Source organism: Anser cygnoides, chromosome 18 (genome assembly GCF_040182565.1).
Source record: "Anser cygnoides isolate HZ-2024a breed goose chromosome 18, Taihu_goose_T2T_genome, whole genome shotgun sequence".
In the NCBI taxonomy this organism is placed as follows: Eukaryota; Metazoa; Chordata; class Aves; order Anseriformes; family Anatidae; genus Anser; species Anser cygnoides.
This window is the reverse complement of record NC_089890.1, coordinates 12,783,351-12,802,520: the sequence shown is the minus strand read 5'-3', so window position 1 is coordinate 12,802,520 and position 19,170 is coordinate 12,783,351. Positions and strand designations below refer to the sequence as shown.

General features: G+C 46.3%; 1 protein-coding gene and 1 long non-coding RNA gene across 5 annotated transcripts in view; one reads left to right on the top strand and one right to left on the bottom strand.

The window, feature by feature from the left end:
• LOC106043777 (uncharacterized) overlaps positions 1–19,170 on the top strand; it is a 195,142-nt gene that overhangs the window by 49,598 nt on the left and 126,374 nt on the right. The gene's annotated exons all lie outside the window — the stretch shown is intronic.
• The window catches only part of WSCD1 (WSC domain containing 1), a 29,652-nt gene that overhangs the window by 8,758 nt on the left and 1,724 nt on the right, over positions 1–19,170 (bottom strand). The window contains exons 2-5 of one of the 2 annotated variants that reach the window (XM_048074095.2): positions 10,982–11,638; positions 7,551–7,665; positions 6,075–6,259; positions 2,885–3,006 (exon numbers count right to left, since the gene is read on the bottom strand). In XM_048074095.2, coding sequence (XP_047930052.1) covers positions 2,885–3,006; positions 6,075–6,259; positions 7,551–7,665; positions 10,982–11,399 — 840 coding nt within the window. In that variant the 5' untranslated portion in view covers positions 11,400–11,638. The other variant, XM_048074097.2, reaches the window with a different exon arrangement.

Sequence of the window (19,170 nt, the reverse complement as noted above, 5' to 3'; positions counted from 1 at the left end):
CGTACCTGGACCCGCAGCATCAGTGCAAAGCACTGTATTCAGCAACTCAGTATTCATACTCTGCATCTAACTGAAGCAGCACACCGAATGATTGTAAAACAGTGTATTCAGCTTTGTCTTCCTGTCTGTGTTCAATCAGCAGCTACAAGTCATCAGCCGCACTCAGCCCCAAGTTGTGGTTGCTGCTTTAACCAACCACGCTTCTAAGTGCTTCTCTCTTCAAGACTTAGTGTACTTTCAGATTTTTTTTATCATATATAACTATATACAGCATCTGAGAGTTAAAAGGAATGGTTATTTAAAAATATAAATTCAAGTGGGGATGGCTTATTTATTATGCATGTTGGCTTATAAAATAACATATATGAAAATTATGACTTCTGGCCGAGGGACCTGGCAAAGAAACATTCATGGCTCTGTTACAGGGCAATAATAGGTTGCAGTTAAGACATGTCATCATTCTGTTAATTAAGAAAGAAATAGATAATTAAGGTTATTTAGCAGGTATCATCTAAAGTTGTTTCCTCAAATTCATATCTCATATGCTTCCAAAGGATGGAGCTACCATTTCATCTGCACAAAGCCATTTCTAAGGCTCACAAATTGATATGGTATGTCTGTTTGCTTTTCTTCTGAGTCCCAAATAGCAAAAGACTTATTTATGTATTTAAATTTAGGCATCAAACTAGTCCTATTAAAAAGCCCAGTAGGTTTTCAGGTTGCATAGGACTTGGTGGGATTATTCTTTACAGCGTAATAGCTTAGACTAAAAAGACAGAAATGACAGTGCTTTCCTAATTCCATAGAAGGCCTATAACAGCTGGGAAGTTGTCCAACTTATTTTGAAAGGAAAGGAACCAAAGTTGGGATGAATGTTTCCACTGTCATAATAGGACTTGCTTTGATAGCATTTAAAGCTGATACTGGTTTTTCGTGTTCCTTCACCAAAGGTGTAATTTATTTTTGTTGTTGTTGTTGTGTAGTGTTTTGCTTGGGGATGAACAATCTCCTGCTGCTCTTCTGGTCCTGTTCAATTGCTAAGCTAACGAGGAACATTTGGTATTGGTCTTTTTCCTACACTTCTCAGCCAGCAGGAATTTCAGATGCTTCCACTTTTGGGCCAGAAAACTTTGAAGGAACATAAACTTCTGAAAATCCACTTCTTCCGAAAAGCCTTCTCCCAAAACCACAACATTATGGCTATGCTTAAAAATTACTGACCTTGTGTATAAGCACATCTAGAAAAACTCATCCTGAGTTTTCGTACACTTTCGTAGGTAAAGAAGCCGTAATGGCACCTTATCAGTAAATATTAATAAAATGTTACCTGTGGGTAAACTTCAATACAGAAAGATTCAATGTTTTTTCCCCTGCAGTTACGGAACGCATCAGTGGCAGATCTTGGAAAGAATTGGTCACAAAGTCCTGCTTTACTAAATGTTTATGTGTATGGAGGGTGTGAGTGTATGTGTATGCATGTTTGTGAGGCGCTGCGTGTAGGATATAAAGGTGATTAACTGCAGCTCACCGCGCAGCGTTAGTTCCGTGATGCATTCTCAAAACACTGTCCTGATGAGCTTTTATAGAGGATAGGTTGACTGGGAAAAGCTTTCCCACTCTGCACCATGGTATAAAAGCAACTAAAATTGCGTAGTAATTAAGAATTTTTGTTCTTGCCGTAATAGTTTTAATCAACTTTGTGATGCTAGAAGACAAAATAATTGAATGCTCAGCTTAGTACTAAGGCTGCACGTGGCTGCGGGCTAAGTCTGACCCCTGAGCAAACACTGCTCTGCACACACAAACAAGCCCAATGGGAGTTAGAGGGGGAGGGAACCCAACCACAGCAATAGCCACGGAGCAGAGACAGTCATGGGCCCAACGTTTCTTCCCACAGGGATACCCAAGTTCACCAAACTCCTCCTGTTTTCATGTCCGTGGTATAACACTGATAAATGGGAGCACAAACAAAGGTGATGCTGCAACCCCAGGGCGTGCACGAGGGCAGATGCTAGCATGTGCATTCACACCTGTCCAAAAGCCAATAGGCACCCAACTGAACTCATTAGTTGCTTTCTGGTGGTCTTGTATCTGGAATGAAGCAGTTCTACAATGACTCCGTTTTAAGTTAAAATAAATTAGATTTAAATTCTTTGGGTTACAGTGAAAGTGGCATAAATTCTTTTTGTGAGGAAAGAGATGTGCGTATTAAAGTACCTGGAAAGCCCACCTGCTCTTAGCTTATCTGCTTTTTTTTTTCCTCCTCTGGCAGCTTTTTTTTTTTTGTTAAATTAAGATTGTATCATTTTCCTAGCTGACACAGTTACACTGCTATAGAATACTGTGTGCTGATACCTCAAAACTAAAATCCTTGGTTTGCCCTCATAAGGGAGCAAATGGGGCTAGACTCCCACTGGGGGCACAGCGGGTGTCCTGCCTGCCTTGCACGTGTGCCTGGTGAGCCCCCCCCGAGCACTGGAGCCATGTTTCAGGTGCTGCTGGCCCACATCTGTCCGCTGGCAACGTATCTCCCACGCGAACCGCAGCTTCCAAAGCCTCTCTGGGGCCACATCCTGCTCTGGGCATGGTTTGAATGGGACACGGGAATGGTACCGGTTTCCTTGGGGCTGAAAATTGTCACTTGGGATGGCTTCTCTGTGCATGATACAGAGTGGCATGGCTCTGCCGCTTGCCCTCCCACCTGCCCCACTCCAGAACGGTCGGACCAGATGCGTCACTGGGTATTTACCATGGTGAGCTTTGTCCTTTAGAAATTCATTCACAAATTCAGAGCTCTAAGGCACTAATCTTTGCTATTCTCTCAGTAGATCAAAACTTAAAATAACAGAAAGAAGAAAGGATGTGAAATGAGAACTGTTCTTACTTTCTTGGAGCAAAATTCAGAGCACATCTCCACCGTCAAATTGGGCTGTATCAAAGAGGCTGGAAAGGTGTCTGTTAAATTTTCTGGAGCTCTAAAACATCCTCGATAGATAACATTCCTCCCTGCAGGGATATGAAATAGGTTTCTCTTGAGAAAACAATGTCCATAGTATCCTGTCTCTATCACAAAGAACAATATTAGGTTCAGAAGCTAAAGAATAATGAAATAAATTTTATATTCCAACTGCTTTAGAAATAAGAGAAACCATGATATACACTAGAAAAATGTGTTGCAAATCCTGTGGTATTGAAAGGAGCACATGCCTTTAGCTTTGTACTAACCACTGAAAGTAGGGCTGCAGCAGAGTTTAAATTAAATTCCACCAGTGGAGGGCATTGCTATTGTTTGCAGCTGCCAGCTTTCTTTTGAAGACATGCTTTCCCCTGAAAGACTTAAAAGCCCTGATAAAAAGCTACAAAGCTTCACATCATCTGCACCAGAAAAGGAGAGGAATTTAAATGAATCCTGAAAGCCCCCACAGGGACTCACCTTCCTGCACATCTGCTCAGTTGCTGATATCCCTCTCCTCTTCCACTCACTCGCTCTCTTTTCAGGGCAAGGGAGTTTGCTGCAGTCTTCAGAATCTGAACTAGGCTTTTGTAAGCTGTTCAGGGAGAATAGCTTTCTTGAAGTCTTTAGCATCAGCCTCTGATCTGACCTGCTCCTGTATAAATGCCACAGAGCTTGGCAGAACTGCTCCAGTTTTTTTGCATCACTGTGAGTGAACTCAGGATTTGGCCCAAATACTTTTTACAAGCAGTAATACAATTTTCCCTCCTCTTAAGAGAGAAATGTCCCCTAAGGGAACCAAACAAAAACCCAAAGCTATCACTGTCTCAGGTGAGGCAATGCATTTGCACAGATGAACGAATGATAATGAAGAAAATAACATTGTGTGGCTGGGTTAGAAAATGGAAAATGTCTGCATGCACACATTTCTGTAATTCATTGGATTCTGTGCGGTTTACAAAGGTGGAAAATGTCTTTCTACCAACTCAACTCTATTTACATAATTTACTTAACAAGACTTAACAGGAAGAAAGGTCAATTTGGAAATGAATTTGGGTCTTCCAAATCCTGGTCCACACCCACTGGCTGCCCTAAATAACACTCACCAGAACTGATGCAGGAATGTATTGTGGTGGATGACAGGAGAGATGTAGTACAGTTTTGAGGGGAAAACTTGTGTATGAATTTTCAGGCAGAAGGGTCCAGGTTCTCTAGCATGCACCAAGAGCAAATCTATGGAGAAGCTGTCCAATAACTGTTGTGATAACTGTTCAAAGCAGTTACTAGAAGCAGTACTATATATTGGGATCACTTAGAAGATGTGCAAATAAAACAATTTAATGCAAGCTGCGGAAGGAACAGGAATCTCCCTGAGATCGATCAGGTCATTGCAAGCATGGCATCAAGGAATAAAAGAGCAGTTTTTCAGTTTTGCAGGATGCTGTTGGAAGACTTCCTGCTAAAATTCACACTAATATTTAATTTTGGACATATTTGTTTTATGAGCATAGTGATATCAGTTGGTCAGGCAGGTGACTTGACCTGCCCCCATCAACATGCAAGAGGGAGCAGGGCTCCTGGGGAACACGTGGCTCACGCTCGAAGCGGCTGCATTTGGGTCATCTCCCGCTTTCTGGTGGTGAGGACGGCCGTGTCCTGCCCCCAGGGAACGTCCCTGGGAGCTGCAGCCACTCCCAGCCTGCAGACGTGGAACTCTGTTGCGTTTAGGGTGAGGTGGAGCATGAGTCCCGCAGCACAGAGGCAGTGCAGCCCGTGGGGCCGGCTGGGGCAGGAGCCAGCAGAGCCCCTGTCTGCAGGAGGTTTGAACGGGGGCACCGCTGCATCTGCTCTGCGTTAGGAGCATCCGTGTGCCGGAACTGTTTTCTGTATTGCCTGTTGTAAATCACGGATGGTATCGGTTTCAGAGTTATTTTCCAATATATTTTCACAATTAATCATCATGATTAACGTTTTTGTTGGCCCCTCAGCTAACTTGTGTCAGTAGGATTCTTCAAACAGTCAAATATAAGGTATTACTAAGGGCAAACAAAATACAAATCTAGCTCCAGGCTAGACTAATTTGATGACTTATTCATTAATACTTGAAAAAAAAAAAATGCCATTTACTCCTGTAAAATATATATATATGTATTTTTACACTGAAGATTTAAACAGTGATGCATGTCCTGGGAAACTTGCCAATGTGCCTGTCAGTCTGACACTAGCAATTTAGGTCTGTGTGCCTTTGATATATAATTTATATGTAGCTGGGTAGGTGATTGTACAAACCTTGACTTGTCTTAAAGATGTGAAGTACCATCAATACTGGCACAACCTAAGGTCTTGGTGCTTGTTCTCAGCAAATAACAGCTGAAGGGTCTTGTGAGCCTGCCAAAAGACTGCTCAGCTGTTTGGGTATTTTATATGCCTTGTGTTGGCCCAAAGGTTTATCTATTGTGTCTCCCATGACAGCTAATTGAATGACAACCAGAGAGCAGATGACTATCGTAGAGAGTAGATGACAAGTATTGTCATCTAAAGATGAAACAAAAAATTCAGCTGCTGCCTGAAAGAAGTCCTTGGAGAAGCAGAACTCTGTGGTCTTGTTCCTGTCCCTTAAGAGAGGTACCGGTGCACTTCTCTCTCTGGCCTCTATTTGTTCTCCCGCTGCATTCACATAGTATTTACTTTGCTTAGGATCATGTCTGAGCTAAGGATGACATTGGTGGGTGTGATTTTCTGCCCTTCTGTTACGAGGCACCCCTTCTAGGGCTGCTTCTTAAACACGTGGTTTTGTGGCTTTGCAACAGGTGCAGAAGGGAGCAGTTTTTCCTCAGCTGAAATTCTGCTGCTCTCGCAGTCACTGCACTGCCCTTCCTCCCCTAGTGCCACTAGCTTTCTGAGGTGGATGCTCCCAGGTGCTGAGCAGCACTGCTGTTTTGGGGAGGGAGCCAGGGACCGGGCCAACAGCAAGCGGGCACCGTGCCCAGCAGGCCCTTCATCCTCTGCTGCTTCCAGCGCTGGTGGCAAGTGGAACGAGGCGAGCCCAGGACATCACGCTCGCTCCAGCTGCAGTGCCAGCATCACCACCCAAGAGCAGCCTCACCCAGCGCCCACTTACGTCGTGGTGCCGCTGCCCACAGCTCCTCCACCCTGTAGACAGACAGCCGGTTCACCCCGCCACAGACGGAGCCCTTCTCGCCCTTGCACTCGCTGTTGCACTCCTCAGGCCTGGAGGCAGTGACGGGGAGCTTGTTCCCGCAGTAGCACTCTGCTCCGTACGCCAGGCCCGCGTAGGTGTAAGCCCTGCGGGTGGCAGAATGAGACACAGTCAGCATGGGCGCCCTGGGCTGTCCCCGGGCTCCTGCCTAACAAATGTGAGATCCTGCCCCTGTGCTCTGCCTGCCGCTGCTCCAGAGGTGCAGCCAGCCGCTGGGGACCAGCAGCAAGGAGCCCGTGCCACAAGTGATGGGCAGGGAGCAACGGTGGTCAAAGGGAGCCAGCCCGTGCCCTGGGGCGGCCTCATCCTCGGTTTAGCCGGGTGGCGTGGGCATCCACGTGGCAGCCCTGGCGTCTGTGGCAGTGACAAATTGGCGCTGCAGAGGTGACAGCCAGCCTTACCCCAAGCCACCACTTGGGGCTTTTGCCAGAAATATTTAGGACCGTTCAGAGTGGCAGAGGAGAAAGGCCCATTTCAGAGGTTCCATTAACTGGCATTTAAATTTGGGCACTTTGGATACGTTGGGCTGTTTTCAAGTGCTGAAAGTGAAGGCACGGCATGGGGCTCGCTGCCTCTCTTGGGGTGGTCAGGCCGTGGGCTGCCTCCCACCCGCCCTGACCCCAGCTAGCAGCTGCTGCCCGCCACCACCACCCCCTGCTCCGGGGGGGGGTCGGCTGGGGCCTGCCCCCAGCACCGCAGGACAGCTCCGGGCGGCTGCTGCTGAGGGGCTGGCATGGGGAGACCCAAGGTCGGGGGGGAGGCGGGGGTGTGAAGCGGCAGTGAAGCCCCCCGGAGCGGCAGGCTGCGTGGACGCTGCATTGCCTTGCAGAAGGAGGGAGGGAATGGTCACAGAAATAGCTCAGAATTGTGTTGCTGCTTCTGCTTCCTCTCATGCTTGGGAGTGACAGGAAGACATTTTCACGTGAGTATTCAGGCGGCTGTGCCCTGAGCGCCACTGTGGGTCCGCGGCCGATGGGCTGCTCCCTGGTGAGCCCCGCTGCCAGGGGCGGCCACCCTTGCAGCCGCGAGCCTGCTCCGCTGTGCAGCCCTGCTCTTGGGAATGCTGCGCTGCTCATGGGGTTATGGTTCAGACCAGGGGCCAAGGGGCAATAGCTAACAGCTGTCTAACAAAACACCAATTTTTGACCAGAACAGCAGAAAATACATTTAAATAGTCACGCTATAATAAAGAGCAATAGATAGGCAGCAGTGAAACAGTCTGCTTGAAGCAAGGTAGCAGAGCTGCTCCATGCCTGAAGGTACGAGATAATCACAGTTTTCACAGATGCTGGATGTTTAATATATGCACGCATTTCCATTTCAAATTCAGCCTCGCTTAGTGGCAGAAAAAAGTTGCAGTAAAAAGATATCACTCACCTCTCAGCACAAGCTTCCTGACAGTGAGATACTGTCATTTTTCTTAAGTCATAAAACACAGCACCCTTCAGTGTCCTCTCCCTCGAATCATCACTGAAGCATCCCATGTAGGTACCTGCGTGCATGCAAGACCAGAGTCAGCCAACGTGCACAGGCTACAGGAGAGGGGAGACTTCTGGTGGCGATTCACGGCCATAAATCGCAAGCAAGGCTGTGTTTGATCGAGTTGCAACCTGTCTGGAGCCCTGACTGCTCTGTTGACCTGTCTGCTGGTACTGATATGTGTATGCGCTGGAGAAGGGCAAGCTGGGCTAAGCGATGGAAAGGAAGGGCCGGGAAGCCAGGCTGCTCCCTGGGCTAGGTGCTGCCAGCACGCTGGGAAGCCTTCGCTGGCCCCGGTGCCCGCGGGCAGCTGCTACCTGCTAGGCTCCCTCCCTCTGGGGGTGAAAAATGGCCGATTTGTGCAGGGACAGGGCAGGCAATCTTTTAAAAAGAAACTTTGGGTAATCTTGATGTGTTTTTTCAAGAAAACCTGGGAAATCTCAAGTTGAGACTAAAATAGTGCAAGAAAATTGTTAAGAAAATCAATTTCCTTTGGGTATGTAGAGTTATATTAAAGCTATAATGGAAAGATAACTTCATCCTTAACTAGGCAGCACTGTCTAGCTATCGCATTAAACTATCTCTTTCTCTCTGGTGCAAGTGAATATTTTAGAATATGTCTTGCTTTAGTTAGCATATGAAAGATAAGTATTTCTGTTAGACTGCATCCATGTTAAGCCTCTTTTTTGTTGTTTTTTTTTTTGTCTTGAACAAAACACAATAAAAACCTAGCTTTTTTTTTTTTTAGTATATGATTGGAAGGACAACGTGGCAGCCCACCGTTATACAGCAATTTTGTGTATATAAGTGCATGTTATCGTTAAAATATGAAGGAAAAGGGAAATTTGATTTTAGAAGTAGCAGTATTAAAGTAACAATGCTGGGAAATTAAATAATGTGAGCTGTGGGCAGAAGGAGAATATACAATGAAAACTGAAATTAAGAAGCATTATATTAAGAATAAAATAATCCACAAGAAAAAGAAAGTTCAAGCCATTCTAAGAGAGATTTTGCAGCTAGAAAAAAAAAGAAACAAAAAACAAAACCCAGACATTTAAACATCACAAACACAACAGAGGATTCAAAGAACAGCACATTGGTAATTTGCAAACATGCAATTAGAAAATTCAGAAGCTGTGAATATACACCCACAGTACTCTGTTAACGAGATGGGAGTTACACACCTGCAGTAAGGATGTTCTGCACTTTACTGGAGACTTGTGGTTTGGGGATGTCGATTCAGACCAGCGGCAGCTGAAAACTCAGTGCACGGGGCCAGGGTGCCTGGCCCAGGGGCAGGGGCACACCAGCTGGCACGGGACATCCTCCTCTGCCTGCATCCCCCGCCCGCTGCTGTCAGCGCACAGTCTTAGAGCCGAACGTCACATCAGTGGTTCCGTGACCAGAACCGGTGGTTCTGCCACCTCTGCCATCCTCTGCAATGGCATAGCTGCTTCTGGCCAGGTCAGGAGAAACAATATAAAATGCCCCACTAGCTGGACCATTCTTAACAGAATTATTCATTTTTTACCTAATGAAGTGCTACTTTTAGTTGTTTTACTGTTACTTGTTGCGCTGCTATTTGCCGCTGTATTTGCCAGTCGCCCTGGCAGGGTAAAATGTGATCCCTGCCCTAAGCGATTTGTGAAGTAAGCAAGCAAAATAGCTTAAAGTGAAGAAAATAAATAAAAAGTTGAATTTTCTCGCTCAAGGTCACTGGATGCTGGGTGAGCACGGGGCAAGGCAAAGGGAACTGGAGGTGATCACAGGGTGCTGGAGCAGATGTCGTCGTTTCTGTTTCGGGCTAAGGGTCTGCGCCCAGGGCTGGCCGCTGTACCCGTGTGGAACTGGCGCGCTGGGTGCTGCGCTGGGAGTCCCGCGCTGAGGAGCGGTGCCCAAGCACAGCTTCCATCGTAAGCACTGCCTCGCTCACCGCGCTGCCTTGCAGGGCGTGAATCGTAGGGCAATGCTGGAACTTCAGCAAGCATTACAGTCGCAGAGGAGTTCATTATATCTTGGAAGGGATCCATAATGAAATAACAAGCCTGTAAGTTTACTGGGAGAAGTGAGGGGAGGAAGATAACATGCTCTATGTAGGAAGTTAAAATTTTAATTGATCCTAATTTCCAAAGGCTTTCCAATGCTTGTTAACAATACCGTTATTAATAATGTCACTTCATGTTCAGTCAGATATTCAAATGATGCATATTTGAATCAACATAACTCAATGGCTTGTAGCAATAAATAGTCCTTCTGGCTCCCTTTCAGTCAGCAATTAGAACTTGAGCAAGGCACTAGCTTAATGACTGATATGGGCACTAGCCTTAACTAATTTTATGGATAGTTTTGAAAATTAATCCTTTTGTTTTTAATTGAAGCTTTAAAAGTCATTCATGAAATCCGTGGAAGAACAGGTTCATGCTCTGCCTCGTATTAGAGTAGCTCATAAACACACGCTGTGTTTCTCTACTTTTTATTTACTGTTACATTGACCACGGAAAAAATAATCCGAGCCCCAAGGGGGATGAGAGCAGCCACAGGCAGTGAGAAGAGAAGCGGGCACACTGTCGTTGCACAGCCTTGAAGGGCTGTGAAGGCTCCCTTAAAGTAGGTGGTGGCCAGCACCAGGTGCATCTGCTGGGGGCGAGGCTGTGCCAGTGGTGCACGGTCAGATATCCCCATGGGAGCAGCACCGGGCTCCCCACAGCTTCCTGTGCCCCCACCCTGGGCTTGGGTTGGTGCCATCGCTCGTGTCAGCTTGGGGTGGCTGCGCCGTGCTTTCGTGCTGCCATCGGAGTCTGAGCACCCTGGCGGTGTGCTCAGGGCAAGCTAGGAAATGCAGTGGGGTTCTCTGAGACACCCCAGCTTTGCAGTCCTGGTTCTTTGCCTCCAGGCATGCTTTTTGCACAAGTAAAAAAACCATGCCTTTTGCATGTTTTTGGACAGGTAATTAAAAAACAAAACAAAACCCTCACTTTTAAAATTTTCTCTGTTCTGAGAAAGATAATCGGTGTTAAACAGCATTCATCTCTGCCTGCTTGAAGAGGAAATCCTTTAAATCAAGGAAGCAAATTCCACTGTCTAGGCATCCATTCAACAACAGAAATATAGTTTTGGAGGAAGTTACAGCTGAGCGTGACTAGGGACATCAGAACGCTACTCTGGACTGTGTATGTGTTTTAGGATTAGTTTGAAAGTGGTGCTGAGCCAGAAGGAAGGCACTTCCACAGGCAGACTTTGTGATGCTCATGAGTCTGTGCCTGGAACAGACCTGGAAGGAGGTGGTTTACATGCACGCCAGAAAATGAGCCAGAGGGCAAATCCCTTACCTTTGTGTTCAGCAGTATGCTTCATCGCTTTGAGTCCTGCTGTCTGCATGGGCTCCTGATCGCTGATGAACCTGTGGAACCACCTTCTTCTCAGCTGCCTCAGCTCCGAGTTGCGGGACGTGAGCCAGTGCGGGCCGTGCCGCTGGGCCGGCGCCAGCTCCTGCAGCGTGGCCGTGCCCGCCGGCAGCCTGGGACGGGGGCTCTGTGCCGCCCGGGGGTCTGCCAGCCCAGCCCCCAGCACCTCCGGCACCAGCAGGGCCTGCCCGGCGGGGGTCCCGCGGGACCCCTGCTGGACCACCAGGCGGGTCCGCTGCAGCAGCAGGAGGCTGCCAGCCATTAGGTAAGCAGCTGTCAGGAAAAAGAGCAGAAATTGGGTCCGCCGAAGAAACTTCTGTAGCCTGAAGAAAGCTTTGGCCATGCCCTTACTGAAATGGGCCTTTCACGCTTCCCGGTGGGTCCCCAGACCCCTGCCTGGATAGGTGCTGGTTCCTCCCATCAGTTCAGCCCATCACTTCGGTGCCGTCTCCCGATGTGCAGTCTTCTCTCCGGCCGCCCGTGGCCGGACCCTTGTGGCCATCAGGCTCCCAGGCAGCCGCCAGGCTGGGCACAGCCCCGGGCTGGTGCCATCGCCAAGCTGCCCACGGCTGGCGCCCACACCTGCAACATCAAGGGGAAGAGGTTCAGAGCCACACAGAAAATGCTGGTCTTCAGGGCGACTTCCTTCCCCCTGCGCCTTTTTCTTCAGCTGAGCATTTCTCCATCTGCTGTTTATAATTGTGCACTTTAATGACAACAATCCTGTGAGAATAATTGATTAAGCAGAAGGTAGCTTCAGCTCTTCAGCATTACTTTTTTTTTTTTTTTTTAAACTAGAAATGTGCAAGAAATACCTTTAAAATGAGGTTATTTCTCTTGGGGGTTTGGAAAAAAGTTCTTTATTTTCTTTTGTCAATTGCCGACATCGCCATTCTTTGTCAGTGACTGGAACAGGCAGCCACAGTATAGGCATCTTTTTAGGAAAGTATTATCAAATTCTTTCCTTTCAGTTGAACAGTAGCTAGGCTACAAATACAGGACAGAAGGAAGTGGGGGGGCAATTGCATCAACTCACAATAGATAAGATAATTATTAATCTCTTTCCAGCACAGTAAAGTCAGTCATTGTGTTGGAAGGCTATCTGAGGTTCTGCACGTGCATGCAGACCTGTGTGAGGTACTGTGTACATCACTTTAAAAGAAACCACAGAGATTCTGCTATGTTTAAAGTAATTTCTATTAACAAATATTGACATGTAGATGTGCATAGAAGAAAAAAATCAGTGAATGTCTGGAAAAAAAATATAATTCAAGTATCACCAAATAGTCCTGGCTGTTTCTGAGCTTCGCAGGCTTTAGTTCTGCTGATGTATACCACGATGGGATTGTCTGGGCAAGAAAAGATCCTTTGTGCTCTAGGGAACCTTTAACCTCTGGTAACAAATACAAGCTGGCATCTCCCCATAAGTTCCCATTTTCCCAGTCAATCACTTCTCTGTGGAGCTAGGCAAGCATTGAGAAAAGATGCAATGTTTTCCAGAAAAGAAAATATTATGGCTTTTGCTTAACTTGCAATTGGGACACACTCTTGAAATTCCCAGTCCTGGCAAAGAAATATCTGTTCTCTGTATTCCTTGTTTCCATGTCTGATTTAATTTTTTGTGGATATTCACTTATACCTCTTTCTTAAATAGATGGCACCAATTAAAAGTCTGCACTCATTTTCTTTTTCATTTAGTTGTGCCATTTCTTTCTCACTTAAGCAGCAATCAGAAACAAAGCTCAGAAACTTCTAGGCCAAAAATACATTAAAGCCCAGCTGAATCTTTTGTCAGTTGAGCCTGAATTCCTTTTGTGTGACCTTTCAGCATTGATTGCTAGCGGAGTTGGCACAAGGCAGTTTGCAGTTCGGGTGGTCTTAAGGACCTGATTGAGGTTCCTTTTGTTGTTGTTGCTGTTGATTTATAGTGGTCTCAAATGTAGTATCAAAAAATATTTGATGTCTTTATCTCTGTTTCTACACTTTCTCCAAGAGCTCGGTCTGACAAGGACTTATTCTCCATCCACCATACCTGTGGATCTATCAGCAGCCGATAAACGCTAGGAAAGAGGCAGTACCAAAGGCTACGTGGCAGTAGTGTGCTTTAATAAATTAAGATCATTTTCTCCACTGTAAAAGTTACCACAGCTCCCTTCTGATCAGCTCCAAAGCCAAAGAAAATGAATTGATTTACACCAGCTGAAGAGCTGACCTGTAGATTTAAATTATTGAAAATCTCTGATCAACGTTGTGAGTGCTCAGGAATTACAGTAAAAGGGTCAGGAGTACCTAGACAGATGAACAGAAAATTAGCTATAATTAGACACTGCAGATTGTTACCGTGCTAATTTATCTGAAGAAGCAGTATCTATCAGCACAGGTACCATCTGACTCACTAGTTGCTCCTAACACAGGGCTACTGGAAACTTCAGAGCTACTCCCAGTAGAGCCTGTCTAATCTAAAAGAAAGATGGGTGCGTGTATCAGCCATTTGAGATTCTGATGGGAAATTATGGTGTTCCTGGAAGCATACAGTGTTTTGAAGTAAGGCTTGGCCAGTGGAGGAGGCAGCTGCATGCCTTGGTGGCTGGCGGCTGAGCGCACTCTTCTCATTTTGCCATCTACAATGCAGAAGTATGGTGCCTCTTAATCAAATGTTGCTGCAAAGTTTCATTGGGAGATAATGATGGCTGCAGTCACGCAGGTATTCAAAAGGTTTTTTTTTTTTCCCCCTAGCAGCAAGATGAGGGTAAAGTTAACAGAGTTTCAATCATCTTTGCCCCATTGTAATTCCATATGTCTTAACTCTTCTGGTTTACTCATTAAGTGATTGAGTTACAACGTCAAGAAATGCTTACAGCCAAAGTTCCCAAGCGTGCCTAAGTCACTTGCATTAGAAAGGAAGTGCTGGAGCAGCAGGGCAGATTTTGCCTAAGAACTGGAGCTTGGCTGGAGAAGGACCATCAGAGCTGTGCGGTAGAGGTGGCAGTGTTACGCCTGAAACTGCATCAGCAGCCTGATTCAGACCCTTTTACAGCCACTGTGCGCTCCAGTCTTTCAGCTGATTCCAGCCCAGTTTCCCCGTGTTCACAACGATGCACAGCCGAAGCCGCTTGAAGCTGCATCGTCCCCGTCAGGAGGGGGTTTGCTCAGCCGGGGCAGGCCGTGGCGCTGCCGCTGGGGCACTGCATCCCGGTGCCCAGGCAGGACCCGGCGCACGCCGCCCCCGCAGCACGGGTGTGACGCCGCCTCGTGTGAGCGGGGGGCTGGCGGCCCGCTGCGCGTCGGCATCGCTGGGTGACTGCCCGGGGCGTCGGACCTAGCTAAGGCACGAAGCAGGTTCTGTGTCCAGGCACCAAGAAATGTTTGGCGTAGCTCCTGCTGATCTGCCTGAAAGGAAGGGTTATTTATTTATTTACTTTCTGAGGAGAAACTGCCTCTGGGTCTCAAAAGGCTAACTTTGCCCTTGCCCAGTGGTTGAAAAAGTTTAAATGGTACAAGCCAATTTTACTGCAGTCAATATGACATATATAAATTACCTCCAGATGCATTCGCCCTCACTACAGTTGCCATGACAGTACATTGTAGTAAAAACCAACGAAATAAATAAGCAGAGTCTCCACCCACAGCAACTGCTGCAAATGTACAACTCAAAAATTAAATGTTGCTTTTTAGTGGTGAAATATCAAAGAGTGCTGCTGACATTTAAAAAAAAAAAAAAAGTAATTTGATTTTTCCATAAACTACGTACTGCAGTATCATCAGAGTATGCCTGAAAGAATTCAAGTGCATCACTTTTGATGATGAGATTAAAAAGGAAAGAGTAAGGAGGACATGAAGTAGTATCTGGTTATAGAAAATGTATCATATTTCTTCTTTATACAAGTTTCACGTAAAACGAATGAAGTAAAATGGAAGAGAAGTAGAGTCTTCTATTCCTATTTATCAGTTCTTATAGCCAAAGGGTTTTTGAGGGCCATATTAATAGACAGTTAAGTTAAAGTCAGTAAAATAATTAAATGATTATAGGAAGGACTTTGAGCTGGGTAATGAGAACTGTTTTACAGCAGAAAAGACCTGTAGGTGAAGAGAGAAATGAATGGGTTAACACTGCAACAGGAGAAAATGGAAAATAATGAGCTGTGGAAAGGGTTGGTGGTTCGGCTGTGGAGGTGGCGAGCGCTGCTTCGGAAGGTATTTTGGGTGCTCTGCCTGTAGTGAGGGAAGGGTCCCACTAACGAAGTGGCGTGGCTCACAGTGAGGTGATGCCTGTTTGTGAAATGGATAATTACTTGCGGTAGCTCACTTCCATAAATTATTGAGGGCAAGAATCTGATGGAGTTCAGAGAAGCACTGAGTGATCTTATTTTATAAAATATGAATTTATTCACTTTACTAGCCACAGGTGAATTTTTAACCGTATGGAAGTCAGATAACCATTCATTTGTCTGAACGGTGGGTTTTAGCTATTTGTGCCTGGAAATTTTTGCCTGAAAACATCATTAGAAAGAATAGCATTTATGTTTTTCTGTGAGACCTCTAGTATTTCTTTTTATGGCACAGCTAGAAATACCCTGTGAGGAAACCTTGCAATGCTGTGTTTACCAGCAGGGCTAAATGCAGCGCTAAAAGATGTCTCTTACTCCAAATTCCAGAATCTCAAAATATGTATTTGTTCTGGTCCGTTTCCTAATACGGGCAATGCTCTGACTCCTTTCACTGTCTCTGGGACAGCCGACAACTTACCAGAAAGATTCCTCTAAATCTGATGGTTACCAGGGAGGCAGAAGGGAGGTGGCTGTGTCTGCTACTCACTGCAGACCGCTCTGGACATTCGCCCTCGCCTGGTGACTTTGCATGCCATTTTCCGGAGGCTCTGTTTGGAAAGTCAAGGCCAACATCGTACTGCACAAATGCACGTATGTGGGGCGGGAGGAAAAATGTTCAAGAAGACACGATTTAAAAGTTGGGATCCTGTCAAATATTTGCAGTTTTCATTATTCCTAAAGTTAAAGGCACCCTCAGTGCCTGCCAGTGCTGGTCCCCAGCAGGCCGGCTGCAACTGCTGATCGCGGCTGTGCTTCTGTGCGTGGCCAACGCCACCTCAAGTTCTGGGGAGGCGGTTAGAAAAGCAGCCAGGGGTGAGCTATCTACAGTCTACACCCTGTACCTTGAATGGTCTCAGCAGAGAAATGCCACATTATCCCAGTTTCCAAATCACAAGGTATGAGAGCAAAATTAAGCTGCGTGTAAAGCAGCACGTGTTGAAAGTAAGGCTGAGGAGACATGTCCTGGTACTCTACTGTCTTAAGCCAAAATACACTCAGATCAAGATATACTTTGGTGTTGATGGATTTTGACTCAGCTCCGTTGTTACTTTTTCTAGCTCCTTTAGGAAGCGTCATGCGGCATCATCTCACTAACTTAACAATGTAACTTAGAAATTTATGCGAGTGAAAGAAAAACAGGTAATTTCTGAATTCCATCACCCTTCTAAAGTTATTTTTCATGAAAAAAAAAGGATTCTTTCAATGAAAAGTTACTGTAATATTATTTTTTCCTTTGCCAACTTAAAAACATTCTTTTCTGTGAGATAAGGTCTGTGGAGTACATAACCTGATCATTGATCTTTCTGGCAGCTACAGTGCCTTGCTCAGATCAGCACCATCCAGAATCCAGTAATCCGCCCTGTGGCTTTAGACGAAGAGGCAGCAACGCCCCAGCCCTAGTACAGGCGGGCACACCTGTCCCAGCTCCACAGGGCCACGCAGGGGATGCTTGCCACCGGCCCCGGGAAACCACAGCCTGGCTGCCCAGCCTCACGCCTCTGCACCATGGCCAGAGGAAGCTTGGCCACCAGCTGCCGTGGGAGCAGGGTTGTGGGCTGAACTGCTCACGGAGGACGTGTGGCTGACTGGGCTCTAGGGTTGGGTCCAATCTTGCACAATCGTGTTGAAGGAAAACAAGCTGAATCTTGAGGATGCTTCTTTAACTCAAAAATTGCAGTTTAGGGATGTACCTGCCCAGCAGCATGGGAACAATCCCTTTCAGGGTCATTAGAGCCATGCAAAGGAGAGGACACCGCAGTGCTGCTGTGGAAAGGGACAGGCACTGTGCGGAGCGGAGGGTGCCGTGCCTTGGCCTTGCTCCCGTGAGGCTGGGCTCCTGGCCAGGCACTTCTGCCAGGCCGAATGCGCGGTACCTGGCCAGCGACCGCTGAGGATGCGTCCCCGTCCCACACGGTAGCGTGCAGGCACCGTGACACCGCTCCCATGCACCCCACTCACCCCACTGTGGCTGCTCCTCACTCTTCTTGTTCCTGCCCTCCTGCCCATACAGCTGCGAAACTGGGGCGGCTTTTTTTCTTTTGTTCCAAGGCAGGACGTCTCACACACGGGAGGCAGAGGATGAGTCAGGGCCGATGCACATCCTGCATCGCCGTTCATGTGAAACCCGCCAAGTCATTTGGTTCTGCCTCTGCAGGACTTGCTGAGGGCTTGTATGAAACGCAGTGAAAGGGTTTCTTCCACATCTCTTCCCAATTGTCTGATTCAGAGCATAATTTGGCTTTTAAATATTTCTACGTACTACCCCTCCCACCCTTTCCCATCAAAATGAAGCTCATCCTCTTGGGATTTTCAGTAAAGTAATGAGGCGACCAATGAGGTTTTTCATGTTAACTTTCAGGCAGCATATCATATTTTAAAGGAATTTAACTCCTTTTATTAAAAATAAACAAAGAAACCACAAATACAAGAACACAGGTGAAGGGACCTTCAGCCTGTGCTGACCGCTGAGGCTCTCATGTGTCATGACATCTTCCCTAACGAGAGATCTGGCCTTGATATCTGGGCTTTCAGAAGCAATAAGAGCTTCTTCCAACCTAGGAAGTTTTACTTGCTGGAGGGTGGATCCATGCTGACCCTGTATCCACATGCCCCTGTTGTGACCAACTCTCTGCAGATGCAATGCTTCTTGAGCGTTACTTCAAGCACAACGTAAGGTCTGTCAACAAACTGGAAGCAAGGAAGAAGCACCACAGTTTCTCCACAGGGTGTAGTGGCAAACATTGCAGCTTGAGAGGGCTTTCTAGCAAGTTTACTCTTTCTTCCCTCACCTGTCCTCTTTTCCTACACATGTGCTTGCTACACGATTTATCAGATTGCAGTGTTGAGTTTGATGCTGATACGGTGTTAAAACTGTTAAATAATGATGACTGTGATCAAGCAGAAAAAAATATTTATGCAGAAATGGCAGGGAGATGGCGAAAAATGGTGTAGTTCATAAACCATGGTCAAATCATGTTGAAAATATACACACCAACGTAGTATCCACTGCACACAGCAGCCTGTACAATAGAGGAGGTGTTCTACAGCTGATAGATAATTCGGCTTTGGAAATGAAAGGTGATAGCACAGAACAGAGCTGCAGCCTGAGTGTGCTGGGTTGTCAGTGCTAACTTGTGCAAATTTGGTCACCGCATCTCTTTTACTAGATACGCCACTTGTTCAAGACCAATTTGCTAGCATATCTAGGTGTGAATCTAGAAAATAACATTGATGAACACTGTAGCCTATGGAGAGGGATGCAGAAGGGCCTGCAGGAGGCAGCTGGTCCAGGAATGTTTGTTGTGAGACAGCACTGACTTGGAAAGTACTCCAGTGACAGCTTGTAACAGCAAGCACATCACAGCGACATGGTATTTTTTCTGAGAGTCTAATACTTTTACCTAGCTCCATGATAAAATAATGAATCAGGAGGAGTGATTCCATGCCAGTATGGAAAAGATGCAAATATACATATATACAAGCTTGCATTTTATCTGTATGTACATACACATGTATGCGTGTATGCGTTTTGTACATAGAGGGATGTGTACTCAAAAGATAACCGCAAGCACATGCAGTCTACTGTAATCATTCACTGACAATCTGAGCCTGATCAGCAAACAGTATTCTTGAACCCAGAATGTATTTTGAACAATGATAAACCATACATGTATAATGTACATCCCTTTGATATTAAGAACTCAAACACCCAGCAGATGATGCTGTGTGCACAATTAAAAACAAACAAACAACAACAAACAGACAATATGGTTCTGTGGCTATAGG